Genomic DNA, 21,948 nt, shown 5'->3' with positions numbered 1-21,948 from the left:
TACTAATTGAGTTACAAAACTCTTAGAAGCATTTTAGTAACTTAAATATTTCTTCTCATTCTCCAAATAATAAATATTTCTTTTAAATCAGTTTGACTAGCCAACCAATATTCAATGACCTTTTCACTTAAAATTATATCTCTGGGTTGTTTTTTTCTTTATAGTCACATGATTCATTCCTCATAGTCAGTAGTCAAATTAGTGCCACTGTTTCTTAGGTCCGGTGGTTAAGTTGCAATTAGCAGATAATCAGATAGGAATGTAGCAAATGATGTGGACTTTAATCCTATATGGTTTAGTTTTAATATTTTTTTTAAAAAGGAAATTGAATGAAATAAAAATTAGTGCAAGGTGAGATATTTTTTTGTATGGTTGAAATTTTGTCACCTTGGATTGAATTAGCTTGATATTGAAGTTTAATCATATACTAGTGCTAGACTAGTATTCTAGGTAGAAGTAAAGAACAAGAGAAAGCTCGTACTGATCTTGGTAAATAGAATTGATTGCCTCACCCATGAGAAAATTCAATCTTTTATTGATTAGAGAATGTTGCTAGTGGACAACTTGGCCAATTAATTATGTATTTTTCTCTTTCACTTGAAGGATTTTTCTTTCTCAGTTCTTTATTGCATAATCAATGAGAAAGTTCATTGCCATGTGAGTTCTTAAAAATCATGGCAGGACATTTTGAAAAAAGGCTCACATGAAAAGAAAATAAAGAAATGAAGAAGAATGACAAAGGTAGATGCTAAGAATAATTTTCATTTCTCACTTGAAGCATAAACCTTTATGAATAAAGAGAAAAATTGAAAGAAAACAAGTGCACCTCTTATCAATTTTTTTCTTTCTTGTGAAACAATCATATTACCTTGCATACAAAGTTAAGAAGAAAAAAAAAATTTATTATAACAATAATATAAAGATCAATTAGGTCAACCAAAACGGCTAAATCTTCATTTGGTGTGACGTAATAATACATGAAGGGACTTAAGGAAGTGCTTGGTGATATAAATGTTTTGAGTTGTACGTCACAATGCAGGTGAAACAATTCATGTTGTCTCAACTTTTTTAAGTCTCAGAACAACATAAAAACATTATAAATGTGCCAATTGGAGGGAGTGAAAACTTTTACTCCTTGGTTTAGCTTTTCACCAAGGATGCAGACTGAAAAGGACGAATCAAACAGGGTCTTACATTATTTTTCTATCAGAAATTGATTGTGTGGGTGAAAGCCCAACAAAATGCTTAAATTGTAGGAAGAAAAAACATGTAGTGTAGCATCAGCATGCCAGAAACTATTACTTTACCATTGTCTTGCACAGCCTTTATGGCATGTCCTATTGTGAATATGTAAGGCCATGCAATAAAAACATGGAAACAAACAATGAACCAGTCTATTAAACCTTCAGTGTGTTATTTAATTAATAAATAATATATAATAAAAAAAAGGTTGGGATTCTTAATTTTTGATGTTGTGGAAAAGTCTGATTGGATAATAAAGTATGTGTTCTCTTCTGCCAAATGCCAATTGGCTTTTCCATGAGAGTGTGGGACCAATGGAATTTGTATTTTTGCTGAGCAATGATTAGTGGGTGATGCACCAAATGGAAATTAAAGGCAGAGAAAAGGAAATCATGTGGTTGTTTTCATGGCACTTTTCCATCATCTGAGCCTTTATTTTGTATTTTATTATTATTATTATTATTATTATTATTATTTATTATTTTTTTTTTATATTGAAGCTTTGGACTCACCCCCCCTTGATGGATGTGGCCAGGTTTGATCCACATTGCCTGCTTAATGCAAATTCCCTTCTCCTCTCCAAACTTTAGTAGTATCAATTATCCTTATTATATGATTGGTTTAGACTATTTATCAATAATCTCTCTCAAACCTCGCAAAAGTGGAAGTTTTATGCACGGAATACAACCTTATTATATGATTGGTCCATCAGCTTCTTTTTTCTTTCTTTTTGGTTCTCTAATTGTCACTAGTATGTCTGAATGCATTTTTTTTTTTTTTCCTTCTAATAACTAAATTTGTTCTTTGTTCTGTTGAGGTTACACTCAATGGTAGTGCATTCATTACAACTTTATTTTGCCTTTCAATTATTGAAAAATACTAGTTAAGAGAGAGTAAATGTGCCATGGTCTGACACAAACATTAGTAAATAGAGCCTCTAAAAATTGAATGTCCACCCAATCAGCAAAATAAGAGTAACATATATCTGTGATATCAGCAGGGGGGAAAAAAAAAACCCTTTGAAGATTCGGGATAAGCCCCATCACCAATAACTTGCCAGAGAGCTTGCCTCCTTGAGTGAGACAAGCTTCAATGTCACAATGAGCCAATCAAGGCTTAGAAAGATTAACATTTAGGTTTAAAAAATAAAATAAAATAAAAAAAATAACATTTGACTTCTATATCTCTCTCTCTACCTCTCAATTATGGAGTGCTCCTTCAGCAAATGCAGCAATTTTAAAAGTAATCCAACTGAGAAAATAAGACTTACTCTAAGCATGTAATATTGAATGATTTAAAATTATTACACTTTGTAGCCTCACAGATTTTTAAAGTTATCTTAGTAAGGAAATGAACTTTCCTCTGCTACTAATTAATGTAGTTTTATTCTCTCTCATAGATTTTCTGCTCTGAATTTTAGATTTTTATGTTGGGGTATATAACAGGTCGGTTACATGCAGATTCTGAAGTTATCTCGGTCAGAAAGTAAGATTTACTTTTTGTTATAATAATGAAAAAGTCCTATTTGAAAGCAATTTGGCTTCTCTGATTGACCACATGATTTCTAATGAACCTTCCAATGAAATTCTTACTTATCCCTTCTCTTTTAACCACTTTCTAAGAAGAACCAATAAGGGTCTAGTTGGTTTAGACCACCAATTAAAATAGTATTTCTTAAGAAAATTTGATTGAAGCTAATAACTGGAAAGAATGTATTAATTAAAACCTGGGATTATAAACGACAAATAACTTTGATTAGTTTTTATGCATTACTCCCTAACGTGGTGTTTGAATTAAATATAAAATGTTTGCCATTTACTTGATTAAACTATAGTTTATTTTCTCAATTAATAACTAATTAAATGAATGCTTGACTATGACAAGCAAACTGTCTCTTTGATTCATCACTCACGGATGTTGATTTCTAAATGGTTAGGTTATTGTTGACTCTCTAATTATGCAGCAGAATTTCCAAACGTGAAGCAAACCTATCAGTCACGCCCTTATGGTCACGAACTAGTACTGTTTCTGAGGTATTCCAGATTCATTAATCTCCTCCCATTAGTTTAGTCCTTAAAGATTCATGCTCCTGTCTAAATTCAAACCACTTAATTATAGTCATAAACCTGGTCCATACCTATGCCGGCAGGACCAAGCACCCCCCATGGACAAATAGATAAAGAACAAGCCAGATCATAAACCCACTTATATAATGCATTGTACAAAATATTCAGACAAAAATGTTGGAAAGAGATAAACATGGGATTTGGTGGAAAAAACGCGTTTTACGCTGTCATTTTATTAATAATTAATATTATAATGCATCTAATGCATAAATCAATTAAACAAATGCATTCCTCTCACATGCTTTGATTGGAACTCGTCAAAGATCGTCTCTATCTAATACTTAATTTCTTTGCTAAGTATGTAGGGGGCTAATCTGCTCCTCTCATTAAGAAAACAAAGTAAAACTACAAATGATTGACCACATTGTCATCACTTAATCAATTAAAGAGAAGTGCACACGAGTGTGTGCCTTGGTATGCAATCCATCCCTTGCTTAACCCTAAGACAATGATGATTGTGATTGATATTAAATTACCGATAGCAACAACAATAATTATATGAATACAAATATATAATTGGGAATAACACCTGAAAGGCAGCCAATGCAGGGCCTTACACAAAAAAAATGGCAATTGTTTGTTTGGCACATCATTACGACAAAAGCACCATATGGGCCTGGGACAGACTTGAGGATGCCTTGTTCACTTCAAAGGACAGCACTCACCTATTAAGTATCACAATTTAATTCATATAATCATGAAAATTGATTGGTTGATTCGAATTGGCTGCTCTCATCAGCCACTTGACACCGAAAAATAGTGTTTGGTGCATTCAATGCCTTAATAGTATGTATGCTAACTGGTAGAAGCAGGAAAGATAATTTACTTCTTATCTCACTGAATATATAAGTTTTATTGTTATTAAGTTATCTAAATTCTACATTTCAACATGATTTGAGAAATTTAAAGTAACTGATCATTAACTAATATTTTATAAAACAATGAATTTCATGTTTTCTTGGCATGTTATTTCACAAAAGAAAAGCACCATGAAGCAGTCTTGAACCATGATTTGATACATTTCACTGCTCATTATACTTATTTTAATCAGTGGGCAAAAAAATACAATGTATGTAACTAACGGCTGCATCCAACTGAATATCAAACTTTCATGAAAGAAAGAGAAAAGAATAGTAAGGGATCTTACAACTTGTTTTCATGGTGCTTGTGTCAGTGGGAAACTGATAGCTGTAAGGTGTTTGTTGGAGTTTTGGGCTTCACAACATATGTAAGTGTGATTTCTGCTGGGGAAGAGTCCGGAATTTCCTCTTGGAAGGGTACTTCAAATAACAGAGATTGGTATAGACATACCTCATCTTCCTTGCAATAGTAAACCTGAGAGGACAAGCCACATTAATTTTATACCAAAAATCACAGATTGTGAGCTTAACTTGGAGGTTATTTTTCTTTTAGACTTTTTGTTTTCCTTGTAAATTCTTTAATACACTAGTGCCTGAACAAGGAAATCTTGTTCTTGAATTGAGCTCTAATTGTCATTTTTAGAAAATTGAGCAAATAGACACAAGGTTTTTTTAAAAATGTATCATCTAATCATTGAGTCGTTTGTCATGCTCGGGCAAAATATATTGTGATACAAATGGGGGCATAGAAGAACATAGCAAACATCTTTCTTTTCAGTGTCACTCTTGGAAGATTCTACTTGACTTTTGATAGCTAAGGGTAGCTTCAACCTATTTCCTGAGAATAGTTGGTCCACAAACAATTCAACTTCACCTTAAATCCTCTTTTGTATCAACCTCTTTTGAGGTTCTTATGCTTATTTTTAGCAAAAGCGAAAGGCTATTGTGCCCTGCAAGATAATGAGTGGAACACCACATGGTAAAGGTCCCCAAAACCAGAATCATAAACTCTCTGGTGCTACATGCATCTGCCTGAGGCTGTCTTGGTTGTCACAAAGACATGATTGTCACCTAATCCCCTTTTAGTGCCAGAATGATAGCATTATTAGGAAGTAGAATTTTAGTGAGATCAAAGTTAACTAATATTGGAAGTTAAATTAAAACATTTCAAAGCAGACCAGCAAAGTTTGCAACCAAAAAATGAGGCATACCTTGCAACTTATTCTCCCCACCGAAGCTGAGGGGGAGGATCTCTTAAAATGAAGTATTGCTGATCCCTCTGGACTAAGATATCCATCCAAAGGATCAATAACCATTGAACTTTCAGGCTCACTGTCAACGCTAAATTTACTTTGTGCTTCCTGCATTATGAATTACAGGGCAGTAGATCATAGGATATTCAAGTGAACAAACACAGAAAGGATCTTTTTACCCTACTGAATGAGACATTCAAGAGAAAATGAGACAGTATTAGAGAGTTGGAACCCATATGGTATATCAGAGAGAGAAGGGGTGGAACCTTTGAGAAGTGGTACTCTTCGGGTAACAATATCTTAAGTGACAGGTTTCCCTCTTTGGATGAACCACCCTCAACAGTAACAGTCAGTGTGTCAGCTGATGATCGCCTTCTAAGGCGCCTTAAAGATCTGGATTTTTGCACAGGAGGTTGAACACCTTTCAGCTCCAAAGTAAGAAGTTCGGCTTCTTCCTTGTTCAAGTCTAGATATCTGATTACACTGTTGTTTGTATCAGCTATGAAAAGTCTTCCTGCAAAATGACAAGAACCACTTCCATTATAAAATAGTTACCAATGCAAGCAAAGACGCAAGAATTGAAGCAAAAGTCTTCTCTCTTTGGCTATTAACATAATTCATACCATCAAAATGGCTATGAAATTCTGTACCAATTCAACTAGTTATTGAATGACAGAATGATAGCCCAGATATACATGGATTTACATGATTTAGGAGGCAGTACAGCCTCAATCCAACAAACAATCAAACATTATGCAACTTCCTTACGATGAATGAATAGGGGGAAAATGTACATGGCTGGGGTTTGGGGGGAACCCATTTAGAAAGTTTGACAAGGATTTGTAAATTCAGAGATGTGCTACAAGACTAAGGCCAAAATATTATTTGTCATGTATGAATAGGATTGAGAATCACCATTTTCTGCTTCAATGATTCCTGATGGCTCTGAGAGCTGCAGAAACAAATAAATACATTAAAAGTTGACATTTTAGGCAAGCAATTCAGCTTACATAACTGAAAAAAATATTTTTCATCAAATAAGAATATTATAAGTATTTTCCAACCTGAGCTGCAAGGGCCATTCCATCCTTGAAACCAGCTTTCCCTGTCCCTGCTAAGGTACTTACTCTTTTACTAGCTGGATCTAGCTTCTTGATCTGAAATTTAGGGGACAAGGAAGAGTAGTTCAACCCCACTGAAGCAGTTAATTGTACCAGCATGTTATCATAATAAATCTACATACTAAATCTAATACATAAAGGAAGTGGATACAGGTAGTATCAATTTTATGTAAACAGAACCAGTGGAGCACCTTGAGTAATGTGTAATAAATATTTGATGAACAATATGTGATTCAACCATAGGAGAAAGTTTTGGGGATAAGAACCAATTTTAATAGTCATCCAACAAAGTAAAAGTTTGTAGAAATAATTTGAATTATATCTAGACCATAGAAATTTCCTCGTGGTAAAAGTGAACTGATTAACAAGTCCAGTATGTGCCATGAGAGTCACCCATTGATGCCTTAAAAACTTGCAACATAGAATTTTAACTAGACCTGATATTTTGAATAAAATATATTACTCTGTAAAATATTTTATGAAACAAATTTTACTGCTATAATTGTTTTCCATATATAAAATGTCAAAATTCAGAACAAAAATTAGTCAAAGGTAACACTTGGTCTCCCTAAAGTTGTAATTATTTTCACCAGCAACATGAGTGATACTGAGGAACAACAGGGATATTATATCCTAGCATGAATAGGTAGCAATATAATTGGCTACTTAAGTGCAACTTTAATATGAGCGATGTGAATAGCAGCCTAACTGTCCTCTGAGCCTAATAGGAGGGATGGAGGAATATTTTTGAAGTTTATGTACACCCCCCAAAAAACAATTAAAGCTGAAATTAGCTAGACAGTTAATTGATTTCCTCAAAAGTTTATACTGCATGTTAGAGAAGTCCTTTTTTTTTCTTTTTCTTTTTCTTTTTTTGTTTAAAGTATCTCCAGTCATGATCTAAATACCTTATGATTATAGCTATCTGCTATATAAATTTGACCATCCTTTGCACATAGGACACCCAACGGATGTTGAAGAAGTACTTCTGAACCTATTCCATCATGGTCTCCAAACTGCGAGGGTTAAACACAATAATAATTATGGGAAGGAAACAGATAAATAGAAAAGGTTAAATTCTAAACAATAAAATTTAAGATTTGTTTAGTCCGTATATGGTGTACATGAATAAAAAAAGAGTAATATCTGGCTACAAAGGAAATGATTACTTAACTCAAAACAAAAGTACCTTAAATAAATTGTCTGAGAAGATAGGATCACCTCCAGCTAGCAATCTTGATCCTCCAGTTTTTAGATCAAGTGCTCGAATGGAGCTACTCTCACTATCCGCAATATATGCCACCTTCAAATCTTCAAATGTGCATTAGAGTAAAAAAATTTATTATTAAGAATAAACATTTTAAATGATGGTTAAAATTCTTTCAGGTAAAATATTACCAGGAGATAGTGAAACTCCAGAAGGTTGTGCAAATGAGGTGTTTGTAGAGCTATCACAATATTTAAACGTAAAAGTTATCATTATCAAAATTCTGGGAGAATTTGATATGAACGCACCCAAGCAAATTATAATAACCAGTGACAAAAATAAAATTAATTTTATTGTTTCCAATACCTTGATCCATTCAAGTTTCTTTCATAACCATCACCACTGAATGCTCTAGTAACTCCATCTATTGTATTGTGTTCCCAGATCTGATGTTGGCCAGCCATGGCAATGTAAACCTTCTCACTGACTGGCTCAAAGCAGACATCCCATGGAGAGTTAAGGAGCTGGAAGAAGATACTAAGAATTTCAACATTATGCAGAGATATTTGTTCAGAAAATTTCAATTTAGAATTTATGTACCAGGAAATTTTTATTATTCGTCAACAAGATCAATTAACACTAGTGAACCCAAGTTGATGAAGCATACTGATATAGCATATACAAGGAGCCTTATTACTATTTTTTATTTGAAACTAATGTGGATGTGATTTTGAAGTGGATCCTCAAATTTCATCTTTTGCAATCTTACCTGATTGGTTCCTTTGTCTCCCCCTCTGTAGTCAGAACCTTTGGATCCATTTCCGGCAAGAGTGCGCACAGTCTCATTGACAAAATCAATCTCCCTATAATAATAAAAGTTAAAATTGTTAGAAACTCATGCATGAAAGGTTACTACACTGAAGCTATTAGTGTGCTTCCTATTTCTTGTGATTCAAATAATTCTCATGTAACAATAATAAAATTTAAAATTGTTAGAAATGAAAGGTTTCTACATTGATGCTATTAGCATGCTTAGTATTTCTTGTGATTCAAATAATTCTCATGAATGTACGAAATTGTATACATTCAATGAAAAATGTGTACATTGAATGTATGTATCTGTTTATATTCTTTGAAAAATGTTTATACAAAATGAACATTCTTCGAAAAATGTGTATGTCGAATATATAGAATTGTGTACATTTTTTTGAAAAATTGTTTATGTTAAACGTACAAAATTGTATACATTCTTTGAAAGATTGTGTACGTTGAATGTACAAAATTGTTTACATTATTTGAAAAATGTGTACATTGAAAGTACAAAATTTGGCATACTCTTTGAAAAATTGTATACGTTGAATATACAAAATTATGTACATTCATTAAAAAATGTATAAGTTGAACATACTGAATTATGTATGTTGTGGGTACAAAATTATGTATATTCTTTGAAAAATTGTGTATACATTTTTTTAAAATTATGTACATTGAATTTGCAGAATTGTATACCTTGAAAATTTTTGAATTGGGTACATTCCTTGAAAAATTGTATACGTTGAATGTATTGAATTGTGTACATTCTTTGAAAAATTTTGTACATTGAGTCATTTGAGTGTACTAAATTGTATATATTCATTGAAAAATGTGTTAGTTGAATATATATAATTTTGTACATTCTTTGAAAAATTATGTACCTTGAATGTACATGATTGTGTATGTTGAATTGATAGAAGTATGGGAAATAGGAAAAAAAAAGTTCCTTTAACTTTTACCTTGTGCCAAAAAAAAAAAAAAAGAGTTTTATAGTTACTATTTAGACTTGCCGAGTAGATTATTGACTAAATTTTAATTCCAAGCATTCGTTCCTTCATATTGCCTCACATATGTCAGTTTCTGCACAGTCCAAATACTATTGTGCTACTTGGATTACAAATATGCCAAACCAGTCCTTTGTACAAGCGAGCCTATGAATTCTATTTTCTATGACCAATGCAGCTAAAAGAGCTGTTATGTATCAGATTAACCCAAATCATTTTCACTTACTCAAAACCTTTTATGCATTATAAGTGTAGATTTGACTAATCTAGGGAGGATCCATAGTCAACACCCTAAATTTTGGGACGAAGGCTTGGTGGTGGTTGTTTTAAAGTGCGGATTTGAGTTTTTGAAATTTTTTAAGCACAAGCATAAATATTTTTGGATGAATCAGTGGTTTTTCAACTTTGTAAATGTTTGTTATATGAATACACATAATTATTACGGATCTTGCACTGAACCTGACTTTAGAAAGAAAAGATCAACTTAAAAACAAAGACATTGAGAATATACAGCCATTTTAATGACTGGAAAGAGCACCAGCCAGCCTGTTAAATACTCAAGACATAGTTCTGAAGTCAACACATACCTCAAAGCATGGTTTTCAGTATCTGCTACATAAAGGATGTTTTTCTTTCCATTGTAAGCCAAGCCCTAAAGAAGCAAGAGCTACAAAGTTACTGTGAATACAGGCAATATTGAAAATGAGACATGGGATGACAAACCTCAAAATGCATGCAGCCATTCACAAATGAAATAAAGTACCAAGATTAATGGCCTACTGAATGAATATGCAGCATAGTCAAAACAATAGATACAAATCTTACTCTCTTAAATAGAGCGTTGTGGTTTGAAATGACACAATGTTTAACGAAGAACAAAAAGTATTTGACGTTTACTATGAAGTCCAAAGCTGGCCTCTACTTTTAGTATCTTGATTTTATTTTTTAAATTGATGAGGATGATATGGGAAGATAAAGGTATCATTGTTTTTTTTTTTTTTTTTGACATTCTGGAGGTGGACACTCATTTTGAAACATCCTAAAAAGGAAATCATGGCTCTCAATTCAGATGGTGGGAGTAACGTATTAACTTAATTCTCACCTGAGGGCGGTTAAAGGTGGCATCATCAAAGTTACCATCACGTAAACCTTCCTCTCCTGTGCTCCCAATTTGGACAATAAAGTTTCCATCAAGGTCAGTTACCACCTGAACTCCAAAAGTGGAAAGATAGCTAAATAACAATCTGAGTACATCAAAACAGGTTCACATTCCACTTGTGACCTGTCACAAAGGATAAAGATAAACAAATTCACAGGTACTACTGTTATTATAAGCTTGACATGAAGCATGTGTTCAGGTCTTTGATTCAAGTCTTAGTGACCCAGATTCTGGTAAGTTCTTTCATTATGAAGCTTGTTTTCAGGTCAGGATTGTTGGACAGCCTTGCTGTGAGACAAAGGGGTTCTTAGTTTTTAATATGCTTACTGTAACATTCTTTTCATCTTAAGATCAGGATTCAGTAAAAAAGTACATATGTTGAATGTCTGCACGTGTGCACCAGAGATAAAGAGAAAGAACCCACTATGCGATTATGGTTACTGTCTGAAATGAAGAGCCTGTTGTTAAGGACATCAATTGCTAGCTTTCCAGGAAACTTCAATGGAGATGTAAATAAGCGAGGATCATTATCTTTCTCCAAACTTAAAGGAATTGGTTTGTAATCCAACATCTTCTTTCTGCCATAAAATAGAAGAGCTGCCTCCACTAAGTTGTCAAGATCCTTCAAAACAAAGCAAAAGAAAAGACTACATTTCCTTATTATATGACCATTTAATGAGTAATTTTGAGTAAATAGAATCATGAACTAGAATAACCATCTGCGCGCCAGTTAAAAATACAATTCTGAAAAAAAAATGCTATTTGCTGTTATGAACAAGTTACATTGAAATATAGCACAAAGTAGGTGATTTAGCACAAGTTAAGATGTCAATATGAAGTTAATTAATGGGATGGAGATTATAAATGAAAAAAAAAAAAAAAAATTACTTCTGGAGCAGAAGGGGATTTAAAATAATACCATAGTTATGGAATAAACTTTAGACAGTTGCTCCCAACCATATTGATTTTCACATAAACTGCCTTAGATATGAAGAATTCCACTAAGAAAAAAAAAAAGGAAAAATCTATTATTTGATAAAGGTATTTGTAAGAATATTGTATCTTTGAAGAACTTCCAAAAATCAGACATCAATTTTCCTTCATATCTCAAGTTCTTGCACCTTTCAAAAATTTCAATATCTTTTTCACCCTTTTGGTTTCCCTTCTTTCCCATCTTTTTAAGAGTCCTTGTACATTTAGCATGAAAGGCAACTATAATGTTACATCATAATAATGACACAGGTAGTGTACTACATGCCATCAGTTTACATTTTCAAAAATTACAGATATGCTTGAACTTTTTCTTTTTTTATTCAATATAGCAATGGATATTTGATGCAAGAAGTACAAGGAAAGATTTTTTTTTAATTTTTTTAATGTCAATTGTATTTTATTGGTTAAATTTATTTTTTATTTTAGGTCCTAGTAGTTATTTAGCTTACTAGTATTTTATTTTATTAGAGTCAAGGTTATTTTTGTAATTCAATAATAGAGATTCCAAAGCTAATTAGAATTAGGGTTTTCTATTTCTGTTTGAATTACAGTTTAGTAGCCTATATAAGCAAAGTTGTACTTCTTTGAGCAGGGGATTATTTTGATGAATAAAATTTCTATTAAAATTGTCCTAATGGTCTAGTGCTGACTCCAACTACGTACTAACTCCTAGTGGTATATTTTTTCCCCACATGGTGCTAACTCCTAGGTTTTCTATCTTTCTTTTTCTTTTTCTTTGATTTCCAGTTGCATCATTCTAGTTTGCCCCGACTCAATATTAGTCAGCTTAAGCAGAACCATATTGCCTAAAACAATTGTTTCTGACAAATCCAGTCAGTATGAGTGTCTTTCAACTTTGATTAATTAAAACACATGCATGGAGACAAAAACATGTGCCACAATCAGATATCATTTGGATTGACACTTTTAAAACTAGCCATAGTGCATTTACTAAAGAATAGAAATCAGGCTTTTAAAATATTCATAAGAAAAGTTAGAAGCGGTCATCAGTACCTTTTGACGTCCTTCGCCTGCTATTTGTGCAAGGAGCTTACCATTGGGGCCAACAATAGCAAAAGTTGGCCATGAATTTATACCTAGCTCTCGCCATAGATACATATCTCCATCATTGACTACCTAAATTGTTAAAAAGAATTAGAAACAATCAGACAATATAGTGAGCTTCACCATATTACTGAAGATAGTATATTCCAATTTGATTAAGAGCATCGTTTTGAAAAGTATTATTAATCTCTTCCATGGATGAAGAGGTCGAAATTCAATGATTTTAAAGAGAATACTAGAATAAAAATGTAAGATAAATACCAAAAGGGACATTTCTTGTCCCACTATGCAAGTAGAATGTAAGAAACACCATGTTTATGAGCATGGGAACAAGCAAAACAGGAATGCACCCAAATCACATTAAAAGATGGCCAGTATTTACCCTGAAAAAAGTTGTACCAGTTTTAAAACACCCTAAATACTTTTGAAAGATCAAAACTCTGCTCATACCAAGTTCCAAACATAAAGCTTTACCGGGTGAGTGATGCCATAGCGTAATACAGCATTGCGAATGGCTTCTAAATCCTTCTCATTGTCAAATTTTGCGGAGTGTACTCCAACCACTGTGAACTGCACAAACATGAGAATATATAAAAACAACCACTTTTGGAATTCAGGCATTTGGAAACCAACCCATAAATCAGCTAAGCAATCATTACTGATATGAAGGAATGTCAGAAACACATGAAAAATGAACCTGTGAAATATTGAATAAGAAAGCAGTGTAATATATATATATATATATATATATATATTTTTTGGGTTTGGGGGAGTTGTTTTTACTTTTTATTGGAGACACTTGCCAACATTTGATGTTGAATATCCAACTATCATATTAAAAGATGACATATGATCAACAGATTTAAGAAGATGAGAGACACTTGATTGGAAGCTTCTATCAAATCCCAACACTCACCTTGGAGAAATTCTATCATAATATTATACTTCAGCTTTTAATGTACTAATACTTGCTTTTTCATACTTCAAATTGGTATTATCTGCCTCTCCATGTTTCCCATATACTTGTAGAATATTTATATAGATTGTACATAAGACTTATATATATATATATATATAACATCATTGTTTTTCATCAAAAGTGATATAATCTTATACCAAATACTTTTATAATGCTAGAATTTGTAGACATTCAATAAAATAGCAAGGTGAATTGGGGTGAACAAGAACAAAGCATCTCTCTCTCTTTCTCTCTCTCTCTCTCCCCCCTTTTTGGCCAATTTAACTCATGTTTTTCAACCTTGACAGAAAGCAACCATAGAAAAACTATCACCTCCACAACATAGACTGAGTTATTTTAGGCATTTGCAAGCATGAAAAGCATTGATACAATATTAAAATTCTCAAAGATAAAACAACAGTGTCTCCGGTAACCTAAGAGAACAATCACGTTCACCTTACAAGAAAAAATGAATAAATAAAATATCAAAGCTCGTTAGACTTTATTCATTTTGTTACAAGCGTTTTGATAGCAGCAGAGGCCTATATTAATGTGAAATTTGAGATTGCTAATAGATTGACATATCTAAATTGAAAGAAAATGACATACTGGCATATCCTTGTATTTTTTCTCCAAAAACTCTAGATCTGGCAAGACATGCATACAATTTATACAACAATAGGTCCAAAAATCCAGCAGAACCACTTTTCCTTTTAGATCCTGCCAAAATAAAAAAATCAAAATCAAAACTAAAGCCACCACATTAATTTCACCTAAAACAAAAAATCAAGTTCAGTAAAATTTACCCTGCGAAACTGAAGGGGAGCTGTATTCAGCCAATCAAGTTTAGGTGGGAATTCTGGCACAGTTGGAGAAGTTCCCCTTACACAGTGAAAGAAAATTCAAGCAAAAAATGTCAAACTTTAATTTAATGAAAGGTACTAACAAGAAAACAGAGTAGACAAAAACGATGAGAGTTATAATGCAATAATATATCTTAAAAGGGGAAGTGGGAAAATCCTTACCTGGTTTCCAAATCAGATATATAGGTCACATATTGGTTGATTCTGTCAAATCTTGATTCACCTATAACCAATAAACTGTGGTAAATTTACCCTTCTTACATCTGCAGTGATTATAATAAAAATATATAGGAGAAGATAATACAAATCAAGAACACCATAGATTTAAATATTAAAAAATTCATAATTTATACAGAACCATGAAAGAGCAACAGATAAGAGAAAAAGAATGGCAATCAAAGAAAGTGGGAAAAAAAATGCAGCAAATGAAAATACCAGAATTGTTACATGAAATGCATCGGTACCTTCATTTGATTCAAAAGATGGCCGTTTGACTCCAAATAACAGATTCCAAATAGCTTTTGGGGATGAATATTGCATTGACTGCAAAGGAATGAAAATTGTATATTTTCATCAATTAAACTAAAATAAAAGCAAAGAACAATAGCCTACAACATCCTCTTAGCATATTCCAGGTCACAGGAAAGATTGTGATGCTGAGATTCAATATAAATCTAAAATATTTAAGTGTGTTCTCTGACATTCTTTTCTGTCAAGTCATTTATACCTTCCAGTTTGTGACGCTAAAGATGAGACAAGAAATTGCAATGCCCAAACTTCCATATCTCAAAATATCTCGCCGAGAACCCCACAACCTGTCCATAAATTATTTCTGCAGCCTCAAGCTAAAATTGCTCAAAAAATACTCTTCTGGTTTTGTTGGGAAAGAAAAATGGGAAAGGGATACTCTTACGTTGATAGAGGACACCATTCATTAAGAAGATTGTATGTAAAGTAAGCTATCTACTAAAAGAAATTACATGAAGTTAGTTGAATTCCAGCTTTTGAGGATAAACAACCCAAAAACAATGAAAAAGGCTGTTTTTCATCAATTTGAAGAAGTGCACAGCACTGCCATGCCATGAGAAAAATAAATTTGGGGCTTTACTACTCGGTATTCAGAATCTCTTTGATGTATACACCAAAAGCATCCAAATTATCCAAAAGAATTCCTTAAGGCTCCAATTCAGTTATCTATGCTAATCAAGCAAAAATGCATGAGAATCACGTAGCAAAAACATAATATTTCTTTATGTGCCCCCATGCCTTTTTCATCCAGTATGGTTGATTATTTTAGTTCTCTCAGAGATAAAGAGAGACACATTTACTTGAGGTTCATCTAGTATGACCTTATGCATGAATAAAATGGTGGTACATGCTATTTAAAACCCAATATTTGTCACAAGTATATCCAGGATGAGGTAAGGCTCATTACTTATATAAAATCGTAAGTTTTCTATTTCACTTAAGGCATGTGCCACCATGCCACCTTCATCTATTATGATTGACTATTTTAGCTCTCTCAGAGATAAAGAGAGAAAGTTGGAGAAATACACATATACTTGAGGCTCATCTAGTATTAGCCTTATGCATGAATAAAAAGGTGGTACACGCTATTTAAAACCAGATCTTTGTCACAACTATATCCAGAATGAGGTAAATCTTGTTACTTAAGCAGATATAGAAGCAGCCATACCCCCCAATAGAAAATATCCCACTATCAGTAGCAGGTCTATTCTGGATTGACCCATTATCTGTCCTTTCCGTGAGCACTGCAGGTGAGGTTTGTGCAGAAGTAGAAAGAAACTGATTTCCCTGCGTCTTCTCATCTGCAACGGCATGCCTTCATGAGACCTTGTAAGACAGAAACTATATACTAGTATTACCCAAGAGAAAATTGCTAGGAGAGCAACAGTGTAACTACTAAACAAAAGCTTTTGCATCATCATCTTATTAAACCAATAAATCAAAATCTACAAAACCAATTGATTGGTGTAAAAGGTTGCATTTAGCAACAAAAGAGTAAAATTCCAATACATGGGATTACCCATTACAAGAAAACTGATCTCACTTGTTATTATTAAAACATGGCACTAGTTTAGCTTCAGCATTCTACATTAAATGAGGTACAAAATGACATTTGTGGCAAACTCTCAGGACTACATACTATAGCCATCAGAGCCACCACTGAGAATATCATGAAGTGAAACATTTCCAATCTCATTTCGGATAAGTGATGGACCAGCCGTCTTTAGAGTTTCTTCTGACAGAGTCGTTTTCACAGCTATACATCTGCACGTAGCCCAAAAAAAGAAAGAGTGGAAAAGATTACCTTTTTTACCAAATAAACATATACCCTACCAAACAGAGATTCATGCAAAACATTTAGACAAACTTGATCTGAAAAGATACAACACATAATATTAACATATTTACCTCATTTTTGCAGATTTGGCAGCTTGAACTCCTGCTAGTGCATCTTCAATAACAATACACTAGGAAAATATGGGCATTACTTTATTTAATAATATAACTATGACTTGTCATATAAATATTCCAACAGGCTAAAAAGAATTTTGCTGACAAACATTCATTTATGGTATGGCATATAGAAAATTGGCACATTCTTTAGATGAAAAAAGTAAAACAGAATAACCATATAGGAACAATCTTAATATACAGTTTATGCAAAACCTCACAGAACCAACTTTTTCTAAAAAACTTATGATACATTCAAGAAAATCATTATTTGTAAAAACTAATATACCTTCGAAGTATTCATCTAATAAGTGCACTTATCACTGACCTTTACACCTCCCCTCCCTTAAGAAAGAAATTGTCTTTTCAAGAAAAGCATAGTAATATGTAATAGAAAAACTACGCAGCACAAATCACAAGTTCAATACAAATATACAGCCACTATTTGAAGTCAATTAAAAACTTGTTTGGAAATCATGTCTCCAAAGACAATAAAACTGCTAAATGTGTTAGTATACCTCACTGGTTGGCACATTCAAAATCTTTGATGCAGCCAAGAAAATATCAGGAGCAGGTTTCAAATTCTCAAAAGCATCTGCCGACACAATAGCATCAAACCTGAAAGGAAGCAAACAAAATAATAAGGACAAAAGGTCTCATAAAGATGAAATTTACAGTCTACTTAAATGTTTTAGTGAAATTTCCAGTTCAAACTATGCTTTAGAACTAATCTGATTTCTAGACACACAATCATGTCCAGAATTCAAATATCACCAAGTTGCTTACTTGCATGTCATCTTTGTCATGATTATATTCTAGATCCTGTGGTTTACAACATTTATTGTTCAAAAAGTGGGAAAAAATTTTGGATAAATATTTGACATTTCCACAAATGTTTAGAATTAACCACAAACTATATTCTTTATTCCTTCTAAGGCTATTACCCAATTGTTAGACTCTCATGAGTTCAGTTCCATTTTAAACTAATTAGAATTTAACTCTTTGTATCTGAACCTTTGTGAAAATATACATGATGCATATCTTTAAGACTTAGGCTCTTCAATTTTATTGGAGTTTTAGTCAAGTTTGAAGTTTAAAACATTCATCATGGTGATGCAACTCACATAACATGTGTGTTCAGTGATGATTGCAGCAATATATGAATAATTAAAAGAAGTATAAATTGGAGAATAAAATATGTAATGCTATTACATAAAATTGAGAAGCACAGCACATGATTAGAGTGTCTTACATTGACAAAGGTAAACCAGCAGCAGCAAGATTTGCATCAACCTTGATACGATCAGCACTAGATGCAACAGCAACTTTAAGGCCTTTGTTTTTACACTGCCATACAAAACCAGTGTGTTATTTTATCACTAGATGGAGCAGGAAGGTAAGTGCGTCATGGCATCCATGACTCAGCCCCCACATACCTGAGTAATGAGTTCAAGGGCACCAGGGAATCCTATTCCAGAATTCGGTTTTGCATACTACAAAATGTGAAAAAACTTTAGGTGTTAGGGACAATTTTGGTAACTAAAGAGTATCACCAACATGACATATATTGACTAAAGATAGAGGATCAATTACCTTGTCTAAATATATCTCAAAGAACCTCTTCTTTGCAGCCTCAGGAACGAATCCCTCAACTCCCTTAACAGTAGCAACACCTCCCAAAAAGTTTGCTTCACCTGGTTTTGGTGTTAAAACAAATATTTTTATTTCAAAAGATTGCACATTAGCAATTAGAAAACTAGAAGAGTAATTCCTCACTTTACTGATTGGCACAAAGCCATCCGAAATTTGAAAATGACTAAATAAAGGTTAAATGATTAACATCATCCTTCTTAACAGCTCAAAATATTGGAACTATCGATAATTTATCACGGTATTAGAGCAGGTGATCATAAGTTCAAACTTCGTCTCTACTCTACCTCCCATTTAAATAGTTAAAATTTTATGTCTTGAGCTTCACTTAATAAGGAGTCTAGGCCCACAAGTGAGGGGAAGTGTTAGAACAATCATTAAATGATTAAATTCATGATTTCTTAACAACTTAATTTTTTTAGAAAAAATGGTCAATTTAACAGAAAATATTTAGTTTATTTCAATTGCAACCCCCACACTGCAAAAACCTAAAAGCACACAATTACCCAATTTGCCATGAAGAAGGGCAAGAAGGTGACACCAGAAGAAGGCCATTTACACGTTTGCCCTACTTTCTCCCAACACATTATCAAAAAAAAACTCAAGGGTTTATCAGTAATTTAGCATGTCAGACCAAAAACCCTCCTCACTAAAAAGTTACACACAGCAAAACAGTATGAATAATAATTCATTAAACATAGTTTTGCTTACAATGAAATATAACCCATATATATATATATATATATATAACAAATTAACAATGCCTAAGTACTATATAGCCAATGAATGAATACAATTTGAATTCATATTATTCAATCATTACCAGTCCCCATGAATGGCACAAAGTCCTCCACAGTTACTTCCACTCCCATCTCTGCAAACACGTCCACCGCCGCCTTTCTAGACGCCTCTTCGCTATTACACAGCACTCCATCCATGTCAAACAGCACAGCAGACACCTTCCCCCACTCCTTCCCAGAAGAAGACTCTTGCACAGTATAACTGTCCTTTTCCTCAACCTTCACACAAGCTCTCACTGCAATCTTATGGTGGCGCTTTGGCTTGTAATGGACGAGATGGCTTGGGACTGAGATGGGTTTTGTCCCTTTTAGGTTGGCAGTGAAGTAGAAGAGTGTGGTTTGGTGGGAGAGAGAAGAAGAGGGTAGTTTCATGAAAGCCATGGTGGTGGTGTGGCCCTTGTGGGTGTGTGGCAACTGATGAACTGAATTGTTTTGTATTTGTGAGTGGCAGCGAGGGAGTTTTGTTGTATTGTTTTTGAGCTGAGACAAAACTGACCTTTATGTTTTGCCAAAAGTTTTTGTAGTTGTTCTTTTTGAGGAAGTGATTGTTGTTCAGTTCTTGTGGAATTTGTTTGCAGGGAAAGGATTTTCAGGGATAGTTTTGGTAGAAAAATAATGTTTTTCAGTGGTGGAGAAGTGGATTTCTTTTCTTTTTTTTCTTTTTTTGTTTAGTACATAATATATTGCTGAGGTGTTGAATAATTAGTACATTACTGCATTATCCACTTGGTGACCACTTACCACCGCCTATTCTTCTTTCAGAAATTCGAGGGACACCGTATATAGAGAATTAACCCGAAATTCTCAACTGGTAAGTGACAAAAAAAAAAATAAACAAAACACACATCAAAGAAAAACAATCATATGTACAAGATAGTATTTACGTGGTTCGATAATTTGTTTATATCCACGAAGTTGCAAGGATTTCACTATTATCAAGAAAAAAAAACAAAGTGCGGCAGTAAAGTATTTCAATCTATTTCAATCTCTCAAGAACAACGACAATATCCAAAACCCTAATCACCAAAAAACGGTTTTACATCTTACGCACAGAATTCACAATGGGCTACAAAACAAGCCAAAAAATTTTCCTAAGCCACGGCCCAAGCCTCCGCTCCATGGACTAAACCTCAAAAAATCTCCCATTAAAAACCACGCAATATTATCCGGGTCAGGTCGGGTCGTTAACCGGATCAAACATAACTAGGCTCCACAAATCCCAACACACAACTTTTGCCACAACTTGCTATAATAGTAAAGAAAAAGTGATGGATCCATATGGGTCCACACTTCTACTACTCACAATTCATCATATGATAAGTTGTGTAAGAAATTGTGGTCATAGCATTGCTCTTCTTCTTTTTCTTTTGTTCTGTTTTGGTAATAGTTAATTCTGCCTTCTGGGTTGGAGTGGGCTGCTTAAAGGGCCTAATGGGCTGAGTCAAAATAATGCCAAGACTAATTCTGGATTGAAGGTGAACTACATAAGGACCAAAAGGCCCAAACATCCCATATCTTTAAGTTCAGTTGGTTTTTCATTTTTGTACCTTTGAGGTGAAGCAGCAAGTTGCTTTCAATTTGACAGAAGCCAGATAAATTCTTAGAAGATTAATGACATTATAATTCTGTCACCCTTCAATCACTATTGGAACATGAATAGCACAGGCACACACACATAGTGTCGGTAAACTGTATGATACATATACCACTTACTTGTTGAACCCTATAATGGCAACATAATCAGACTACAATTTTTGTATCACCATGTAATTCTCACACCCTTACTGAAAAATCTACATTGATCATTTATACATTTTCATAGTTACTACTTTGGATGCCCACTTTTGAGCACACGTGCACAGGCCTTCACAATAAGAACAATAAATTGTGTTTGCTCCACTAAAATTATCAACTCTTATTGCCTGCATTCAAAATCTTACCTTCCACTAATCATGATTAAGCAAAGACAATTTTTCTATAAATTCCTGTCATTGAGCTCAACATTCATCATCTGCATCTAATAGAAACAGAGAAAGAAGATAAGGTGCGCCAAGATGTTCAACATTGTTTGGTTCATTTGAGTTGTTATAGCATTGTTGAATTATACTTTAATCTTGGTTTGGTAGTTTTAACTGCTCATAAAATTCTGTTATTGGTTTTAAGTGCAGGTTAATCATGAAAACTGTACTTTTAGTTGTAGTTGCCTGTGGATTGCTCCTGCTTTGTATCGAAGGTGACGCCAAAAGGATTCTCTTAAATTTGGTGGCCGATGGTGCAACTGATGTAAAGCCAAATAATCAACCTGAGAAGTCAAGCACAATGGGCAATCCAATATCAGGCTCAGTGCCAACAGTTG

General features: G+C 33.5%; 1 protein-coding gene across 2 annotated transcripts; it reads right to left on the bottom strand.

Annotated features, from left to right (window-relative positions):
• Positions 1 to 3,670: 3,670 nt before the first annotated feature.
• LOC126716763 (protein SUPPRESSOR OF QUENCHING 1, chloroplastic) lies at positions 3,671 to 20,238 on the bottom strand. Of its 2 annotated transcripts, XR_007652270.1 has the most exons (30): positions 19,616 to 20,238; positions 18,736 to 18,836; positions 18,579 to 18,635; positions 18,395 to 18,489; positions 17,661 to 17,760; positions 17,101 to 17,159; positions 16,832 to 16,956; positions 16,361 to 16,493; positions 15,392 to 15,479; positions 15,129 to 15,207; positions 14,827 to 14,887; positions 14,608 to 14,683; positions 14,411 to 14,521; positions 13,318 to 13,413; positions 12,793 to 12,915; positions 11,210 to 11,407; positions 10,729 to 10,833; positions 10,214 to 10,278; positions 8,579 to 8,672; positions 8,176 to 8,333; positions 8,001 to 8,050; positions 7,792 to 7,913; positions 7,511 to 7,618; positions 6,546 to 6,638; positions 6,397 to 6,433; positions 5,748 to 5,995; positions 5,440 to 5,589; positions 4,516 to 4,703; positions 3,898 to 4,033; positions 3,671 to 3,808 (listed from the first exon to the last, which is right to left on the bottom strand). XR_007652270.1 is itself a non-coding variant. In XM_050417741.1 (29 exons), the coding sequence occupies exons 1-28, from the start codon at positions 19,971 to 19,973 to the stop codon at positions 4,539 to 4,541; spliced, it is 3,255 nt and encodes a 1,084-aa protein (XP_050273698.1). In that variant the 5' UTR covers positions 19,974 to 20,238; the 3' UTR covers positions 3,671 to 4,033; positions 4,516 to 4,538. The 2 variants fall into 2 exon arrangements, 1 of the variants encoding a protein (XP_050273698.1); XM_050417741.1 differs by having other exon boundaries at positions 3,671 to 4,033.
• Between the last annotated feature and the right edge of the window lie 1,710 nt (positions 20,239 to 21,948).

This window comes from Quercus robur, chromosome 3 (assembly GCF_932294415.1).
Source record: "Quercus robur chromosome 3, dhQueRobu3.1, whole genome shotgun sequence".
Lineage (NCBI taxonomy): Eukaryota > Viridiplantae > Streptophyta > Magnoliopsida > Fagales > Fagaceae > Quercus > Quercus robur.
This window is presented reverse-complemented; position numbering and strand designations above follow the sequence as displayed.

Coding starts and splice junctions, on each gene's coding strand:
- LOC126716763 (XM_050417741.1), bottom strand. CDS start 19,973: ATGGCTTTCATGAAACTACCCTCTTCTTCTCTCTCCCACCAAACCACA. Junction 16,957..17,100: donor GCCAAATCTGCAAAAATGAG/GTAAATATGTTA, acceptor GGCTACGTGCAG/ATGTATAGCTGTGAAAACGA. Junction 6,639..7,510: donor CAGATAGCTATAATCATAAG/GTATTTAGATCA, acceptor CCTAAATTTCAG/ATCAAGAAGCTAGATCCAGC.